The 18,173-nt window shown below is 41.5% G+C and overlaps 1 protein-coding gene across 4 annotated transcripts in view; it reads left to right on the plus strand.

Moving 5' to 3' along the window:
• Positions 1-18,173, plus strand: part of NR2C1 (nuclear receptor subfamily 2 group C member 1) — a 102,416-nt gene that overhangs the window by 79,557 nt on the left and 4,686 nt on the right. For 3 of the 4 annotated variants that reach the window (XM_019515068.1, XM_019515070.1, XM_019515069.1), the window contains 4 exons: positions 1,111-1,232; positions 5,599-5,738; positions 9,541-9,678; positions 17,802-17,907. In XM_019515068.1, the coding sequence (XP_019370613.1) occupies positions 1,111-1,232; positions 5,599-5,738; positions 9,541-9,678; positions 17,802-17,907 (506 nt within the window). Of the gene's footprint in view, positions 1-1,110; positions 1,233-3,871; positions 5,156-5,598; positions 5,739-9,540; positions 9,679-17,801; positions 17,908-18,173 lie in introns of those variants that run through there. The other variant, XM_019515071.1, reaches the window with a different exon arrangement.

Here is an 18,173-nt window from a genome sequence, read left to right on the forward strand (position 1 = left end):
ATGGCAACAAAACGACACCCTTTTTTTTCCCAGAAGGCGCCAAATACTACTCATTTTTATTTCCACCCTGTGAGCCTACAGAACTTTCTCTATATTTGTCCTTTTATTAACGTGCAGACCACATGACCACATCAAAGGTTCTTCAATGCTAACCTTACATTGGACTTTTTGTCCCTTACAATCAGCCCTTGTTTTGTTGCCTGGTAATCATAAATTTAGTGTAAATCCTAGAACAAAATTTTCTCTTCTTAAAAAACTAGGTTTATCCATGTGGTTTTAATTGTATTAGTTTATATAATAGAGCCAAAAGTTAATCTGTGAGGGCAATTCGTAACTTTGGGTCAAATCCTGCTTCCCTTAATCATGCAGGTGAGCCCATTGTTTTTTAGTATAATTACTTGTAAGAGATTTTTAGCCATTGCTGGTTGTTGTAAAAACCTTATTTTCTTGAGCAGTTCTAGAGCATCAGGCATCTTGTGTGTGCTGAGCATCATGTGTATCGTATTCAGACCTGAGAACAGTATATATATTTGTAAAGTAAATAATTAAAAATTGCAAACCAAAGAACTTTTAAAATACCTTTTCTTCCTAAAACTAGTAATTTTGGCAATTCACCTAATTTTTCAGGCCATTTATTCCACTCCTCTGGGGAAAGCTATGGAAAGGTATGATGCCTCCCAATTTTTTTAATATACATATATGTGTGTATATATCTATCTATCTATCTCTGTAAAATGTAAGGAACTTGATCAAAATATACTTAAGGCATATCTTCTAAAAAGAATTCTATTAAAAATGTCTCAAAAGTTTTCATTATAACATAATTTGGATCTTTTATCTCTGAGTTTCCTAGATATGATCACTTGTTTAATGTGTGGAATTCAATTACATTTGCCCTATTTTTTCTTGCTTGTAATTATATATGGATTTAACAATTGTGGCTAATATTGAACAAAGGCAGTCATAAAATTTATTTTGAGATTGTGTCTTGTATTATTTTTATTTTTTTTAAATGATCAAACTTTTCCATGTGAAAGATCCTCAGTTTTTTTTCTGATTTAAAATTTTATGAAGGCAGAAAGCTAACTGTACAACTCCTTTTGGTACCAGCTCACCATGCCTTCTCCTATGCCTGAATACCTGAATGTTCATTATATCTGTGAATCAGCTTCCAGACTGCTCTTCTTGTCCATGCACTGGGCACGTTCCATTCCTTCCTTCCAAGCCCTAGGGTGAGTATTCCAAAATCCTTTAAATGACTAAAATAAATCACTTATTCTGAAATATGTATTTTTACATCAAGAAGTTTTAATAGTTTGAATTTCACATTTGAAAAAAATCACTATTTTTCTGTTTAAAAGTATTGTCAGCAAATTTAAAAAAAATTTAAACGCATTTGTTAGAATTGTTTTGTAGAGCTTTGTGGAAATTCTCTCACAAAGAGTAAAATTTGGTGAAAAATGCCATTCGGGCTTATTAAAAAAGTATTTGCGAGTTCAAGCCCGTTTTCTCAGCCTTGTTTGACAAAACTGTTGGAAAGGTATAGGGCATGGTAGCGTCCCTTTTTATCCAATATCCCAGTGGCTAAGACACTCACCCAGGATGTGGCAGACCTGGGTTCAATTCCCACAGCTGCCTGAAAGAATTCGAACCATTATGTCCACCCCCCAGCTTAAGTGAATGTCCTAAGCACCAGGCTAGAAATTATTCTGGTGCAGGGCACTCTCATTGCCTCCTTTGCATAGTCTACTTGGCATAATTATTTTTTTAGACCAGGGACTAGAATGCAGGGGTAGGCTTACTCTTTATCACTCAGTTGAAGAGTCATTTTTGTATTTTGCCATGTTTCTTAATACATACATGATTGTATACAAAGAATAACAACTTCAGCAGAAGAGGTTGAAGGGTACCCCTCTGAGAATACTTTCTTGCTTGGAAGTTCTTATGTTTTTCTGGGAGATGGAAGACCCAAGTTGAAATCACCTCCTGCCTATTTCAGGAAAGGAATTTGAACCCACAACCCCCCCCCCCAATTAAATTCAGTCCAAAAAAATAAATGTAGTCAATCCAAACAGGCTTTTTTTCTTCACTTTTTTTTTTTTACTTTAGCTGGCAAACCAAAACAATCAGTTTATTCATACCACCCTACTAGTTGTATTCAGGAAGTGAAAAAGTGAAGAACTGCTTCAAAATTTATGCTGTGTCACTTCAGAAAAGGAAAATCTATGTTTGACTGCTGGCAGGGACCTAACCTTGTATATTTATAATATCACTTTTTTCGATTAGTGAATTTCTGGCAAGTCATGACTTCCTGTCATTCTTGAATTGTATGTGGTGAGATTGCACTCAGCCTGCATTCACAATGAGGATGCTTATCCAAATGTATCAAAGAAAGCTAGACAGTGGGGTTCACTGTGTTTCTGGGATGTATATTGTTCTGTTTTTGGAAATCATTTAGTGGGACTATTACTGCTGCAATTAGCCTATTACAGAAGATGTGAGATGGGTTAGCAAGGTTTAGCAAGCATTGAAGGAGGGGTTGTTTTGTTTTTTTTAAAGAGGATGGGAGTTGTGAGAACTAAATTGCATCTGCTCACTAAAAACAGTTGACATGCTCAATAAAGTTTCCACTGTCACTAATAGAATACGTTATTTCTTAAATTTATTTTTCCTATATTTTAATTCCCTTTCATATGAGGGGGAACATACTTAGTTCCTAAATAGAAGGAACCATTTCTGTGGAATTTTCCCAGATATTAGAGCAACTGTGGTATTAGAGCACCCATGATTAAAAAGAAATTAAAAAAATGTGCTTTCTGCCAGACATAATTCATGCTGGTCTCTGCTCTTGTATATAATGTCTTTGATAAATTCTGTGTTATTATCTTGATTGGTGTTTTTGTTTCCTCTTTGTGACTAAATCACATAATGAAGCACTTGGTGAGAGAATGGAAAGGCAATAGGTAATATTGCAAGTAGCCTCACATACCTGCTGATATCCATCTGAGCACTGGGAGGAAGATGTTTTGCGACTGTAAATGCTAGAGGCATCTGTACTGTTAAAATAATTTGTTTCTGTGGTATCAAGGAGCATTGCTTTTGAATTGTCAATTAGCTGTAAGGACAGATGACTTGTAATTGTCATATGTGTTTGCTCAAGTGTTTGAATAAAGGTGATTTCTACAGAATATAATCATAAAGAAAGATACATTTCACGTGGCAAACCTTCCATTTTGAAGGGGAAAGAAAAAAGTAAATATTTCCCTTCCTAACAAAGAAAAGCCCTGAAATGCAATAAAATGAAATAATATAAAAGATAAAGAAATGGAATAAAGTCTAAAAGTGATGATTTTTAAATAGCACTCTTCATCCAGCAGAATTTCAAAGCAGTTTACACATTAATACAGTAAATGGAAAGGGTTTATAATAAAAACAGTGCAAAAATAAAATCAAAGGATAGCATGCTTAAAAGCTATCTAAAGTATAGAAGCTGAATCTTTGCAAAAGAGTTGACAGGAAACGAACATAAAACTTGTCATTTAATTATTCAGCAATAACCCTTTATTCAAATGTTTGGATGTTTCGGTGAGAAAAGGAAATGTATTAGATAAACAAATACGAGTATTCCCTTCTTTTTTTTATCAGGGAACTTTTCCTTCTCTGCCCCCCCACCCTGGTCAGAGTTGGAGGCTATGTTGAGTTGCACTTTTTCTCCTGAAAGATTTGACAGTATTTTTTTGAAGGCAGGTCATCACAGGTTAATACATCTTTATTTTGAGCATTGTTTTTGTACTGTATCTGAAAAATGTTTTAGGACCGGGACTTGTGTCTTAATTGACACCATATTTCATTTTCTATTTTTCATGTTAAGCAACAATAATCAAAATGCAGAAAAATTCCTGGTGGCTACTTGTTTGGGAGGAGCTGATGGTCCAGAACAAGGCCAAAGATCATTTGTTACTGAGGAAGACAGACAACATATCCAGCCTGTTTTCCCATTCAGAGCAGCACCATCTTCAGCATGTTTGCTTTTTCTGCCTTCCTGTCCTCCACCCCCACCTCTCCCCAGCAGCAATACCCCTAAATTCCATTGTGAGACTCCAGTTATGAGTTTTAAGGAGCTTGGTTTGGACTCCTTACCCAAAACAAGCCTGGCTTATTGTTTTGGTGTTCTGGGTTGGTTAATAGAATATTAGTGGTCCAGATTCTTTCTGGCATCAGGAGAGGTTGGAAGTAGAGCCTTCATCAAGTTGGTTACAGCTTTGCATGCCTTGCAAGCTCCCTGTGTTGATTTAATTGAAGTCAGTTTAAAAACTCCTTAACTGTTGTGTTCTAGGGAGCTACAATGCTACAGAAGCAGATATTAACTAAAGAGTGGCACAGTGTACCTTGTCTATGCCACCTGTCCTGGTAGGTGGGTGGTAGGAGGGGGCTTCAGGGAAATGCAAGAGGTATAGGAGTTTCTTCCAGCCATATGACCACTGAAAGGTTATAGTCTGAAGCACAGTGGATCAAACCAGGAGATTTGGCCTAGTAAGCCTATATCCAGTATAGGGTAGTTCTGCATTAAGTAATTATTCATGCATGCTTGTAAATATAAATTTGCGTATGCTTGTAAATATAAATCATAATTGTTGTGGGGGCTAGAATTTTATTAACCTTCATGCAAAGGTTGTGTCCATCACGTTTTTGAAACCGAAAACTTAGCTTTAAAATATTTCAGTTCGTAAGAGGGGGTTTTTTCCATTGCTAGTATTTGTCTTTTTCCAGAATTTTGAAACGTGGGCACCTGAAACTGGCACCTCAGTGCAGTACTTTTTTCAGAGGTGCTGTGCTTTCATTAATGGCACAGAGGTGCCATTCATTAATTGTAGATGTTTAGCACTGCAGTAAACCAGGTTACTTTTATTGACCTGTGTGAATTTAGATACCTAATTTTAGATGCATACATTTGGAAATATATTTTTTGCATAACAGATTTCGTTTAGGGCTTACCAGCCAAAAATTGATTTCTCTACATAATCTAGTTTCCAGATTTCACAATGGTGACTTAACAAGGAAGGGATATGAAGAATGCCAGTAAGAAGGCCAGTGACTTGATTTCACTGTTGAATTTTTGCTATGTTTACTTTTCCTTAAAAAAAAAAAAATCAACCAGCTTTCAGGTGAAAAACAAAAATAAAATAAAGCCTTCAACTGGTTATAGACTACCTGCAATATAGGAACCATTTGAACTTCTGCTACTGTATGTAAATATTTTTAAACAAATGTAAATCCTGAGTAAACTAACATGATGGAACCTGTATCCACTGATGACTATCAGCTTGCTTACATTAGAGATGTATCTATTTTTTTAATTCCCTTTTTAAAAAAATATCAACTTTTACATAAATGGCTCATAACACAAAGCTTAAAATTTCAATTCTAGCAATTAAAAAAATGTTTGATCTGGCTCTTGTTTTGCTGGAAGTGGTTGTACTAGATGGTTGAACTAGATGAATAATTACAATTTATACTGTTCTCCCAGTACATTTGAAGCACTCTGTAAATGCCAGTGACAATTCCATTAACTAAAAAATATTTTGTTCCTTTAAATAGGCAAGATAACAGCATATCGTTAGTAAAAGCCTGCTGGAATGAACTTTTTACTCTTGGTCTTGCACAGTGTTCACAAGTGATGAATGTGGCAACTATATTAACTGCATTTGTTAATCACCTTCATGGTAGTTTACAGCAAGGTAAGATGCATTAAGTGTTTCAGATGCGTTAAGCATTTAATTGACTACTTGTCTATGAATTTACACACCATTGCAAGTATAATACAAGGTCCATTTTAAAAAATGGTAAATTTTAGCAAACCTGCAGAAGTCAGTCACATTAGTTTTTATTTTGTTCTGTTTCTTCCATTCCCTCCCCTTCTACCTCCATTAAAAATCTACATAAAATAATGTTCTCCCTTGCTAAAAATAGACACTTCAATTAGATACACTAACCATTCTCAAGGAACTAGCCATTTGCCCATCAAGAATGACAGGGGAGGGAGGGGGTTAGGATGGAGTGCTGCCACGCAACGCCCCATGCTGTCACTGTTCTGTCTTTTCTCACTTTTTTTTGTCTTTGTTGGTAAGGGGGAGCAAGGCTGCCACTGCCACCAGCACCCCAGTTCTGGGGCTGGTCTCCCCCCACCCTCCCCCTCACCTCTTTGCCCCAGTTCAGGGCTGGCCTCCCCCCACTCCCAGTCGCCGCTTCAGAACCAAGCTACTTTCCCACACTGCGCCCCATCTCCCCATCTCACCTGGCTTTTGTTTAGGTCTTGTGCCTGTGTGGTTTGCAGCGAGCAGGGTGGGGGAGCCAAGGCCAGCCGGTTCTCCATGCCGCTTGCAGGGAGCGGGTTTGGGGAGCCGAGGCCAGCGCTGCTGACCTCAGCTCCCCCACCCTCTGGCCAGTCCTTGGCGCAGATTTGGAGTCACGGCAGCGCTCCCCCACACTTGGAGCACTCTAATTGGCTTTTTCCGTTGGCTAATCAGAGTGTGAATAAAGCATTATGGACAGACAAACAGACTTAGGCTTTTATAGTATTATAATACTTGTGCTGTGAAGATTGGCCTGTGGCTTCCATTCAATCATTAGTCTCCTTTTAAGTTAGGCACTAGAGAAACAGTAGGACACATCTGTATTCTTTACCCATTGTTTCATTCTTGGTGCGCAGCCATTCAATATTAGTATCTCTGTGCCAGCATTGTCTATGGAGGACATATATATGCTTTTAGGTGACCTTGTACTGTGCATCTGAGACATAAAAAGCAGCAACTGTCTGCCCCTCAGTTCCTCTTCACCTCTCCTGGCTGTGAAATAATGCAACTTAGAGTCCACATCTTGATGCACTTTCCTTGTTAATTTACTTGCTTCTGGTATATATTATTGCTGGATTAGATTCAAGTTTTGTTAAATACCAATTTAGTTGCCCTTTGGCCTATTCATTTAATAGGTTCTGGTCTTTTTCACTTCACTGTGTTATATTTTTTACAGATACACTTTTCCCAAAGACTTGTTAACTTCAAGACTCTGGGATTCAATTACTGCCTCTCTCACCTAAAAATGACAGGCATGCTAGGAACCTATTTTGTTTAAGGGTTCCTATACCATGGGTAAATTAGCATTAAAAAGTATTTTAGAAGCCAAGGAAGCATGTTTGCAGACATGTTTATTGGATGAGACCTACTTTTCAGAAGTGTTGCAGGATGCACAGACTTCTCTCTTGTCCAAAGCTCCAGCTTCTGTCCGTAGTAGGACAATTTTATGAGGGGGGAAAAAAAACATTACTCCTTTGCAAAAGAGCGAAGTTGATCTTGCATAGAAGAGTTCACTAGGAAAACATGGCTTTCTTCATTACTTCCATTCTAACGAGGCCTTATGGCCCAATACAGATGACTTGGGATCTTGGAGGGGGCATGGAACTGCATTGGCATGCTAAGCTGAACAGGGACTGGCTGGTTTCTTGCTATGGACAAAGCTTAAATGACATTTCCAAGATTTTCCGTGGTCACTTTCAGGATTGTCATACTTAGTTCTGACAAAGATTATGAGGCTCCCTTTGATAGCAAGTGTATTCTTGCTAGCTGCCTTGGCACAGTGAACTCCAGTGTTCTCCAGCTGAGATATGAGATTTGTGACTATATTCTTTGATACCAGGAGACTTGCAAGTTTGGAGGAGCTTGAATCTCCTTTTTTTGTCATCTATTGCAAAAACTCCATTTGTTACTGGGACCTGCAGTATTTTTTTATTCCTACAGATACCCCCGAATCTGACTGTTCTTATATTCCCCATGCAAGGAGATAATGCAAGATTATCAGCTTAGTTCTTTGTATTGGTATCCAGCTCTGGGGGTCTTCAGTCTCTTACTCTGTAATACTACATCATGGTCTTTGTGAAGTCTGTGTATGGGGTCCATACAGACCAGTTTGCCATGTCTTTTTTTTACTGCCTCTCAGAAGTCAACCTCTGATACAGCTCTACAACATGGTCCTTCTGAGTTGATTTGCAGGAGTTTGCTTATTTTAAGAAAGAACTTAATCATACTGCAGACATAGCTTAACCTACAGTCTTAACACCTTCTTCTCCAAATGAAACTGTAGTCTCCTTTATGCAAAGTTTCAAGGTTTCTATAGAAAAGGTGCTGGAGTCTCAGCATATTCCAGGATGGACAAGGCAGATTGGTCAGCATGTATCTTTCAGCCCTGACAGTTAGTGAAATTTTGATGGCTTGTACTAGAAGGTATGGCAAACACCTTTGACTGTTGCCTGTACATCAGAAAAGGAAAGAATTATGCCCAGTCTGTAGGAGTAGATTTTTTTTTAATACATACCTAATGCCAAGATCATTTTCATGATTTTGTGTGTCCTTTATAAAAATGAAACAAGACAGAACAACACCAAAAAATATGAACTGATGGTTCTTGATTTATTTCACTATAAAAACCATTTTCTAGCAAGCTTGTTCAGTTCATAATTTCTAACTGCTGGCTCATTATTATGTTCTGGACTCTGGTAAGCTATCTGTGTTTGTTGAAATACACCTTTGCTTTATCTGCAGAAATGTGTCCTCTGCTAACAGGTGTAAGCCTCCTGTTATTGAAATGTCAGATTGTATAACATTACTTTGCTAAAAAAATTATTAGTAGGACTGAATTTACTTGTGAGCTGTGCTTTGCATCTCAGTCTTTAGTTGCCCTCTCTTGTTTACTTTGCCCTCTCTTGTTCCTTATTGACATTCTAATTTCATGGATTTTTAGACATACAGAAAGTTATTAAAGTTTTATTTTGTAATTTGGGGATCATATAGTTTTAACTATGACAAGCTGTTGTGATATTAAACTCTTACATTTCTTCAGCGGATCCCCCATAATCCTGCTAATAGTAGTAATTTCACCTTTCTCTAAACATGGAAAGATTCTCCAGTTCAGATTTTGGGAGTTTTGCATCTTGCCACCAGGCAAGTTGGTTGGAATTCCCTGGGAACTGAATTATCTCACTTTCAAGAAAATAATTGTGTATCGTGTCATTTAAGTGAACATTTTAGTGCGTCTGATCTGATGATTTGCCTAAGACGGGTATGGAGTAAGAATCTTTTATTCAGATTCTGGTTTGAGAATATCCATAATGCTTGTATGGGTTTGCTGCTTCTAGTAGCTCTAATAAACTGAATGAGTTTGGCACCACCCTGATTCTTAGCGAGTGCAGGTACAGCGCATTTGTGGAATTCCTTTTACTGGTAAATAAGCTTCTCCTTGCACACACTTTTGATGGTTGTATCAGGCTCCAGTCCACCTCTCATTACTGGATATGTTAATGACATGAATAAACTAATCATAAAGCATAGCAATTTTCAACTAGTCTCTAATCATTTAGAGCCTTGGGGTTTTTTCCAGAAAAGGCATGTGTTTCCAAATGAATGAATCAGGAATACATTTATGGAAAAAAAAGGAGAAAAAATCCAAAAACAAACCTCCATTCTGCATTTATATCTTGTATTAATCTAGATAAGTTGTCGTCCGACAGAGGAAAGCTAGTGATGGAGCATATCTTTAAACTGCAGGAGTTCTGTAACAGCATGGTTAAGCTTTGCCTAGATGGATATGAATACGCTTATCTGAAAGCAATCGTCCTCTTCAGTCCTGGTATGTAATTATTTTAAATGTACTTTTGCTGTGACAATGTCTAGAAAAACATCTAGAGCAGTGGTTTCCAACCCAAATGAGGGTTCTGGGGGCAATCCTAGTAGCACTGCACAGAAAAGATGAGCTGCACCACGTGCTGGAAGCTCCCCTGCCCCTGGGCCACTGCTGCCACCACCACACTCTGCTCCCAGCACTGGGGTGCAGGAAAAAAAAGGTTGGGAACCACTGGTTTAGAGTCTGGAAAATACAGCAACAAGCAATAAATACTCAGATGTATTTACTGTTTGTTGCTGTATTTTTCAGACTCTAGGTTGGAAGGTGATTTTTAAGTGTTTAGTTGCTCTGGTTTCAAACATAAATGTCAGTCTATCACAGTTTTAGGTCATTTACAGCAGGGGTGTCAAAGATATGGCTCACAGGCCAGATCTGGCCACAGAGCTCTGTCTTCCAGCCCACTGTCACCTATAGGTCTTGCACTGGACCCACATGCTTAATTTGGTTCACACCTGACCAACAACCTAGCGCACTGCACACCATGCACGGACCCATAGGTGCACTGCATGGTGCTTGTGGGGCCAGGACTAGTGCTCGTGCTTCATTTGGCATATAGTATTTCATCCAGTGCAGAGAGCAGGGCTGTTATGGGATGTTTGTGGCACATGCACTGGACTGACCCAGTGCACTATGTGTGGGGCAGTCTATGGGGCCAGTCCAGCCCACAGAGCGGTCCCATACCACTCATCTGACCTGTGTACCATCCATGTGCCACTCATCCAGTCTGCTAGGTCTGATAAGTTTAACACCCCTGATTTACAGAAGTTTTTAACCATCTCCCTCACAATTGCTGTAGCACCAGTGCAGTTCAGTCACTGCCATCAATGGAAAAAGTGAAAATGTAGATTAACCCCTACTGTGTTATTACACTGTGCTGTCTGATCTGTCTGTTGGGGGGAGATGTGGCAGAAGAGAAGACTTGGGGGACAATTCAGACAGCCAGGAGCTGAAATCAGATGAGCAAGTGAAGTGTTGGGGTTGGACTGGTTGAGAAAGCAAACTAAGATGACAAGCTTTGGTGTGGGGAAAACTGGGATGGGATTGGGGGTGGCAGACGAGCCAAAGAGCATGTTCAAAAGTAAGTCAAGCTCTGAAAGGTTAGCCAATGCTAGCATTACAGTTGCTTATACAACCTTAATTGAACTATTTTGTACATATGCATCATTATTATGTCTTTGTATTATCATAAAATGTAGGAGCCCTAAGTAGGGCCCCATTGTGCTAGGCTCTGTAAAACACAGCATAATTATTGCTGTCTTTAGAAACACTTCTACAAAATAGACTACAGCTTTAATTTCTAACTGTAACAAAGTAAAAAGATGTTCTAAAAGATACAGAAAAAATATACCTGTCCCTAGTAGTTAATGTTTCTTTGTATAGAGTGAATGTGCTGTGGGGATGAATCGGGGTTCTGTGATGATACTTGTATCTATAGCGACCCTGCCTCATTTGTTTCAGAAGTTGGAAGGTAGATAATGAGCAGGTGTAGCAGGCCAAGCATGTTTTATTTACCTTCAGCCTCTGCCTTTTAGTTTTTTCATGACAGTATCAAACCAGAGCCCCGCCTCATGAGTCACATGCCTAACCACAGATGTTTCTTGGGTAACAGATGGCAATTATGGGGAACACACAATTTCCTCACAACCAGCCTTCGATATAGACCACAATATGAACACCCTGCCTCTTCATATTTCTTTAGTCTGCCACATATGAAACAGTGAAAGAACCTCTTCTTTCCCTTTAGTCTTAGGCTAGTTATAAGTAGCTGAATTATTATTGGCCTTGCATATAATGGTAGATCTATCTAAAACATGGGTTACTCAGTGTCCAGCCCATTGGCCATTCCTGCAAAGCCATGGCACGTGGCCTGCAGGGCTCCCCACAGGTCATAAATTTGGGAGCAGGGATGCAGTGGCAATACCACCACCCACCCCAACCCCGTTTCAAATTCTAATCCCCCTCCCCGCCAAGTGCTGCAGGACAGGGTCCAAGCCAAGCCATTCCCCCTTTCCCTCCGCTGGGGTGGGTTGGGGCCTGGCCACCCCCTATTCTCCCCTCTCTACAGAGCCAGGTTGGGCCTAGGCCATACCCCCTCCCCACTCAACCGGTGGGGCTGGGCCACACCCCCTGTCTTCTTCCTCTTCCTCCCTGTGTGGCCAGATGGGGTCCTGCCTTGCCCACCCTGGGCACCAGATTGGGGCCACCAGCTGAATCTGGCCCGCGGACAGACTGGGCACTGCCAAACCAGCTCACCGGGCAAACAGGTTGGGCACCACTGGTCTAAAAGAAGGACACTTATGGGCTGTTTGTTTTGCCCCACAAAGTTCTCTGCTTCAGGGAAGTATGAACAGGTCCCAATAGGCAGCTCCAGAAAAAAATCTTTGGTAGCAACATTGTAGGGCAAGAACCTGAGAGATCTTTACCTAATGTCTTCCCAGGTGAGGTAATGTGCCAGTAGAGATTGCCTTAGTGTTGAAGCCTGTGCCAGAATCTTGAGCTGATGAAGGAGATAATCCCCATTTAAAGATAATGCTCATGCAAGTCTAGTCATTCTAAAAAGCTGCACTGAGAAATAAAGAAGGGATCTGGTCTGGTTTGTCATGTGCAAAAGTCTTCAGTGGTGCAATTGGATACAACAGGGGTACCAAAGATATGGCCCATGGGATGGATCCAGTCTGCGGAGTACCATCATCCGGTCCCCAGTGCTGCCTCTGGGTCTCAGAGTTGATCCACATACAGCAAATGGCACATGTCAGACTGGCCCTGCACACAGTGCTCACTCTGGCCAGCCTAGGACCCATGCTGCATGTAGTGCCCACCCTGGGCAGGCCAGGACAGGGGCCATGTGGCACACAGATCCTGAACTGGGTGGAGTGGACACTGTGCTGCACATGTCCAAGATGGGCCCGGCTCAGGCATTGCATGCAGCGCAGTCTAGGTGTGGGGACTGCTTGTGCTGGGTCCAGCATAGGGAAGGGTCCATGGGCCTGGCCCAGGCCATGGACCAGCCCTGTGCAAGTCATCTGGCTAACAAAGCCAGATGTGATTGACACCTCTGGGAAACACGGTTCCTGTTGGTTCCAAGCTTGATGCTGTAAGTTTCTCAGAACTGAGAAAAGTGGTTTCTTTCCCATTTTGCTGCAGCTCTCCTTCAAGGGAAACTTTGTTTTCAGGCACAGGAAGACTTTTGGAGCTTTGGTTGTCAGTGCAGACATTGCCAAAATTAAGTTTTATCTAGCCTTTTTTTCTCTACCTGTACTTCATTACTTGGGCTATTGGTCCTGTGGCTTTACTCCCTACTTACACAGGTGGGAGAGAAGACCTGGAATGATTCCTCTACTCTGGACTCTTGTTGGTGTTTTCAGTTGTGACAGGCCATTTCTTAGGGTAGCTAAGTCCTGTAGCTCATCAATGGGGTAACTGCCTGCAATTCAAAGCCTGGTTATCTTGCCTACCTCTGCTTCTAGATGTTTTGGTGGGGGGTTTTTTAGTGTCCCCCTCATGAAAAGCTATAGGGATAAAAGGACATATTGGAAATAAGTGTCATTCAGGTAGTGCCAGAATCTTACAATAGAGGGAGGAAGGGTCTTCACTCTGTTCTTGATCTCTTAAATTGAATTTTGCCTCTGTTCTTAACCCTTAAGACTGGTTCGGTTTTTTAACCTGTCCATTTTCTTACCTCCACATTTCAATAAGTACAAGCAGTGCCAGTACCTGATATGCAGCAGCCATTAGTTAGATGAGGTAATAGCCCGAAAGCCAACAGCTGTTGACTCAGAGGAATTCAATTTACAGTGGGGGAATAGATCATGCCTTACAGCAGATTTGATGCTTTTTCAGATTTCTGATCTCCCCGTAAATAGTCCATTTGCTGTCCTTAGTTGGCTCAGCTTTCTCCAGCAGAAGAACCAGATGATGTAAGCATACCCCAAATCCCTTGATCCAGCAATGTGTGTGCTAAGGTTTAGGACAAGATGTTTTTTCCTGTATGAAGAGATCAAGCCCTGTTCTATTGGAGGCCAGAAAACATTTTGCTAGGAAGTTTTACCACTTAATGGAACAGAGGATTTTTAAGTTTCTTAAATTTTAAATGCTTTTTTTTTTTTTACAGTGACTTGTGTTGTCAACTGTATCTCTGGAAAAGCTCATCTGCATGAAAAAGACTGAATCCATCATGTATTAGCTGAGGTCTTAAATATTGTGATGCTTGTTTACCTGCTGATGTGTCCTGTTCAGTGGCAATGTATATGTGTCTCGTGCAAAGTGTATCAGAGGGCTTGGAAACATTTAAGAATTTCCTGAAGGCTTTTCTCGATACTTTGAATGCTATAGCAAGGGCTTTGGCCAGAGTTGTCAAGTTCAGGTGTGTCAAGCCCCGGCAGATGCAAATGAATTCAGTTAATTCCTTTACAAATCGCTTGTAGAATTCAAAATAATGCATTAGTATGCTCAGAATAAACTGCTCCTACACAACTACACTGACATACTTCACTTTCAGGCCATGCTCATACAGTTTCTGAAGTTAAAGAATGACTAGACAGAACAGGATATTTAAGTCATTGGTCTATGATGTGTTGGGTTTGAAAGAATTGCATATACCACCTTGTTGCTTAAAGTTCTGTGGCTATATGGTAGACCAGCAATCCCAGTTGTAAGGTTATGCGGGCAATATATTTGGAGAATGAGAATTGCTATTGATAACTTTTTTTTCTGATATGATTCAGCTGCTTATTTATGACCGCATTCCTTCAGGTCATCTACTTTATAGAATCATAGAAAGTAAGGATTGGAAGGGACCTCAGGAAGTCATCTAGTCCAAACCCCTGCCCAGAGCAAGACCAGCCCCAGCTAGATCATCCCAGCCAATGTTTTGTCTAGCCAGACCTGAAAACCTCCAAGGATGCGGATTCCACAACCTCTCTGGGTAACCTGTTCCAGTGCTTTACTACCTTCCAGTGAGAAAATTCTTCCTAATATCTAACGTAAACTTCCCTTTCTGCAACTTGAGACTGTTGCTTTTTGTTCTGTCCTCTGCCAGCACTGAAAACTGGCTAGCTGCATCCTCTTTCAAACCCCCCTTCAGGATGCTATTGAGTCTCCCCCCCTCAATCTTCTCTTCTCTAGATTAAATAAGCCCAGTCTTTCCTCATAAGTCATGTCCCCCAGCCTCACCATTTTTGTTGCCCTCCGCTGGACTTCTCCAATATCTCCACATCCCCATATGTAGTGGAGGACCCAAAACTGAACACGCTACTCCAGATGTGGCCTCACCAGTTCTGAATAGAAGGGAATAATCACTTCCCTTGACCTACTGGGAACACTCCTACCTGTGCAGCCCAGTATGCCATTAGCCTTCTTGGCAACTAGGGCACACTGCTAGCTCATATTCAGTTTATTGTCCACCATCGACTTTTCTGCAGAGCTGCTGCCCAGCCAGTCAGCCCACAGCTTGTACTGGTACATGGGATTATTCCATCCTAAGTGCAAGGACTTTGCACTTGTCCTTGTTGACAAGGTTCCCTATAAGCTGTGCGCATGCGCAGCTGCACACAAGAAGAAGTCTTGCTGCACACTATTTAATGCTGCGCACCTGCCCCAACCCAGCCACAGGCTGCTGCAGAAGTGTGGAGGGGCAGGCACACTGAGATACCTGTGCATTCCCAATCCGGATCACCAGCATGAAGGTGCCTGATCTTTTTGTGGGGAGCTAGGGGTGCTGGCTATGGGTTTCTGATAGTCCTGGTGGGGAGCTGTGAACCCTCTTGGTGGGGTTTGGTTCAGGAGACTGCCCGGTTGCTCCAGATGGAGCAAGACAGGAGCCCGGGCAGCCTGTGCCGAGCAGAACGTGATAATGGAGGCATGGCTACATGCAGCTGGTCCCAGGGAGGTAGGAGGCAGCTCTCTGGGGACAGAGTTGTGTTTTAAAAAGCTCACATGAGCACTACCTCAGAGGTGCCCCGAGCCCACTGGCTGACCTGCCAGGGCTGTAACATTCATCATGGCTCTAGGCTCTCTGGGAGGGCAGGGGAGGGGAAGGGGTGGATCTTTGCAGCTGCTTTCTCTCTGATGCTGTGCTGGAGAGAGAGAAACCTGCCTGAGCATGGGCAGAAGCCAGACAAAAGGTTCCCCAGCTTCCCAGGCTGCAGCACATTTTCTTCCTCCTCCCTGCACCTGATCCTGGGAGCCCAGGAAAGCAGCTGCAAGATGACTGAAAGGCAGCAGTGGTGCATGCAGCAACGCTCCTGAGCTGTAAGTCCCATCCCTTAGGAGAAGCAGCCCAGTAGCTGGCTTCCTAGACAGCCTTTCTTTCTGGACGTGCCTAGCTCTGGGACCTCCAGGAAACACAGCAGGTATCAGTGTTCCCTCTAAGCGGCTCACGGACCATCAGACCTTAGAGGGAGCATTGCTTGTTGAACCTCATGAGATTCCTTTTGACCCAATCCTCCAATTTGCTGAGGCCACTCTGAATCCTAGGCCTACCTTCCAGCATATCTACTACTCCCCCCCAGCTTGGTGTCATCTGCAAACATGCTGAGGCCATCTTCCATCTCTATGCCATCTTCCAGGTTGTTGATGAAGACATTGAACAAAACTGACCCCTGGGGCACTCCACTTGATACTGGCTGCCAACTAGACAGAGAGCCATTGATTACTAATCTCTGAGCCCGATGCTCCATCCAGTTTTCTATCCATTCATCCAGCCTGTACTTCCTTAGCTTGCCTGCAAGAATGCTGTGAGAGACCATATCAAAAGCCTTGCTAAAATCAAGGTACACCACATCCACCAGCCTCCCCACATCCACAGATCCAGTCATCTTTGTCATAGAAGGTGATCAGGTTGGTCAGGCGTGAATTGCCCCTGGTGAATCCATGCTGACTGGTCCTAAATACCTTGTTCTCCTCCAAGTGCTTAGAAGTGTATTCCTTGAGGATCTGCTCCATGATTTTTCCAGGGATTGAGGTGAGGTTAACTGGTCTGTAGTTCCCTGGATCCTCCTTCCCTTTCTTAAATATGGGCACTGTTTTTCCTTTTCCAATCACCTTGGACCTCTCCAGATTGCCATGAGTTTTCAAAGATGATGGCCAATGGCTCTGCAATCACATGAGCCAACTCCCTCAGCACCCTTGGGTGCATCCCATCCAGTCCCATGGACTTGTACATGTCCAGCTTTTCTAAGTAGTCCCTAACCTGTTCTGTCAGCACTGAGGGCTGCTCCCCTTCCTCCCCAGACTGTGCTGCCTGGTGCAGTAGTCTGGGAGTTGATCTTGCCTGTGAAGACTGAGGCAAAAAAAGGCATTGAGCACTTCAGCCTTTTCTGTATCCTCTGTCACAAGATTGCCTGCCCCCATTCTCCCAATTATGATTTTTTCTCAATAAGAAACACCCATGATACCATGTGGGGATTATGGCTAGATCTACAATGTTCAAAGATACCAAAGTCTCATTTTTAAAAGAGATTTAGGCATTTAAGAACTTAACGAGTCTTTGTTTTTAATAACACTTGTATTCTGAAGTACCTAAGTTATACCTGGAATTGTAATTTTATGTGCTTTCAAAAAAAGTAGATCAGAATATTGATAAAGTATCTGCTTTATATCATTAGCCAGAATTACCCCACAGCTTTTTCAGCTTTTAAAATTATGTTAATTATAACCTTTTCAGTTTTGACTTGGAATGCTTTAGCACTCAGCTTTCTAATGAACTGTCAGCCTGTCAGAATAATGGCATGATCCAGTGCAACACAGAGACAGGAGACCTGATCAGCTGTGGATGAGGGTGGCATAAACACTGTAGGTGTTGCATTTGCTGGAACTTTTGGGGCTGTGTGGTATATTTATCTGAGCACCTTGAATAAAATATATGAACTTCATCTGAAAAAAAGAAACCAAATAAGGGGAGAGGTCCAGCAATAGAATCTGTTATAATTCTAGAATTATATAAAAAGCAGAAGTTGCTACAGTTGCTAAAGAATCAATAGAGGATATTTGCCTCGGATAGCTTGAGTGGGTTTTGTAGGTATTTTTGCATCTTGCCCAGAGCAGGTATAACAAGGTAGACTGTTTTTCAGATCATCCAGGTCTAGAAAACGTAATACAGATTGAGAAGTTTCAAGAAAAGGCTTACATGGAGTTCCAGGACTATGTAACAAAAGCATATCCAGATGATACTTACAGGTATGTAAATTTGTGTAATCATCTGCTTGATTATCCTTTTTGTTTTTGTTCTTCATAGCATCAGTGACCCCGATTTGTAAAGTACTTCAGTTTTAAGGAATCGGGGGGTAGTTAGATATCCGAAGGCAGGCCAGGGTCGCACTTTAGGCCCCTGGTACGTTACATTTAAGACAGGATTAACAAGTTAAACGTGTCTTCAATAGTAACTCTGGCTGCACATTAATTCAATTAATGGTGTGATAAAATGGAATAAGCCACAAAATTAT

The sequence above is a fragment of the Gavialis gangeticus genome, unplaced genomic scaffold, assembly GCF_001723915.1.
Source record: "Gavialis gangeticus isolate Ggan-Ray unplaced genomic scaffold, GavGan_comp1, whole genome shotgun sequence".
Taxonomy (NCBI): Eukaryota; Metazoa; Chordata; order Crocodylia; family Gavialidae; genus Gavialis; species Gavialis gangeticus.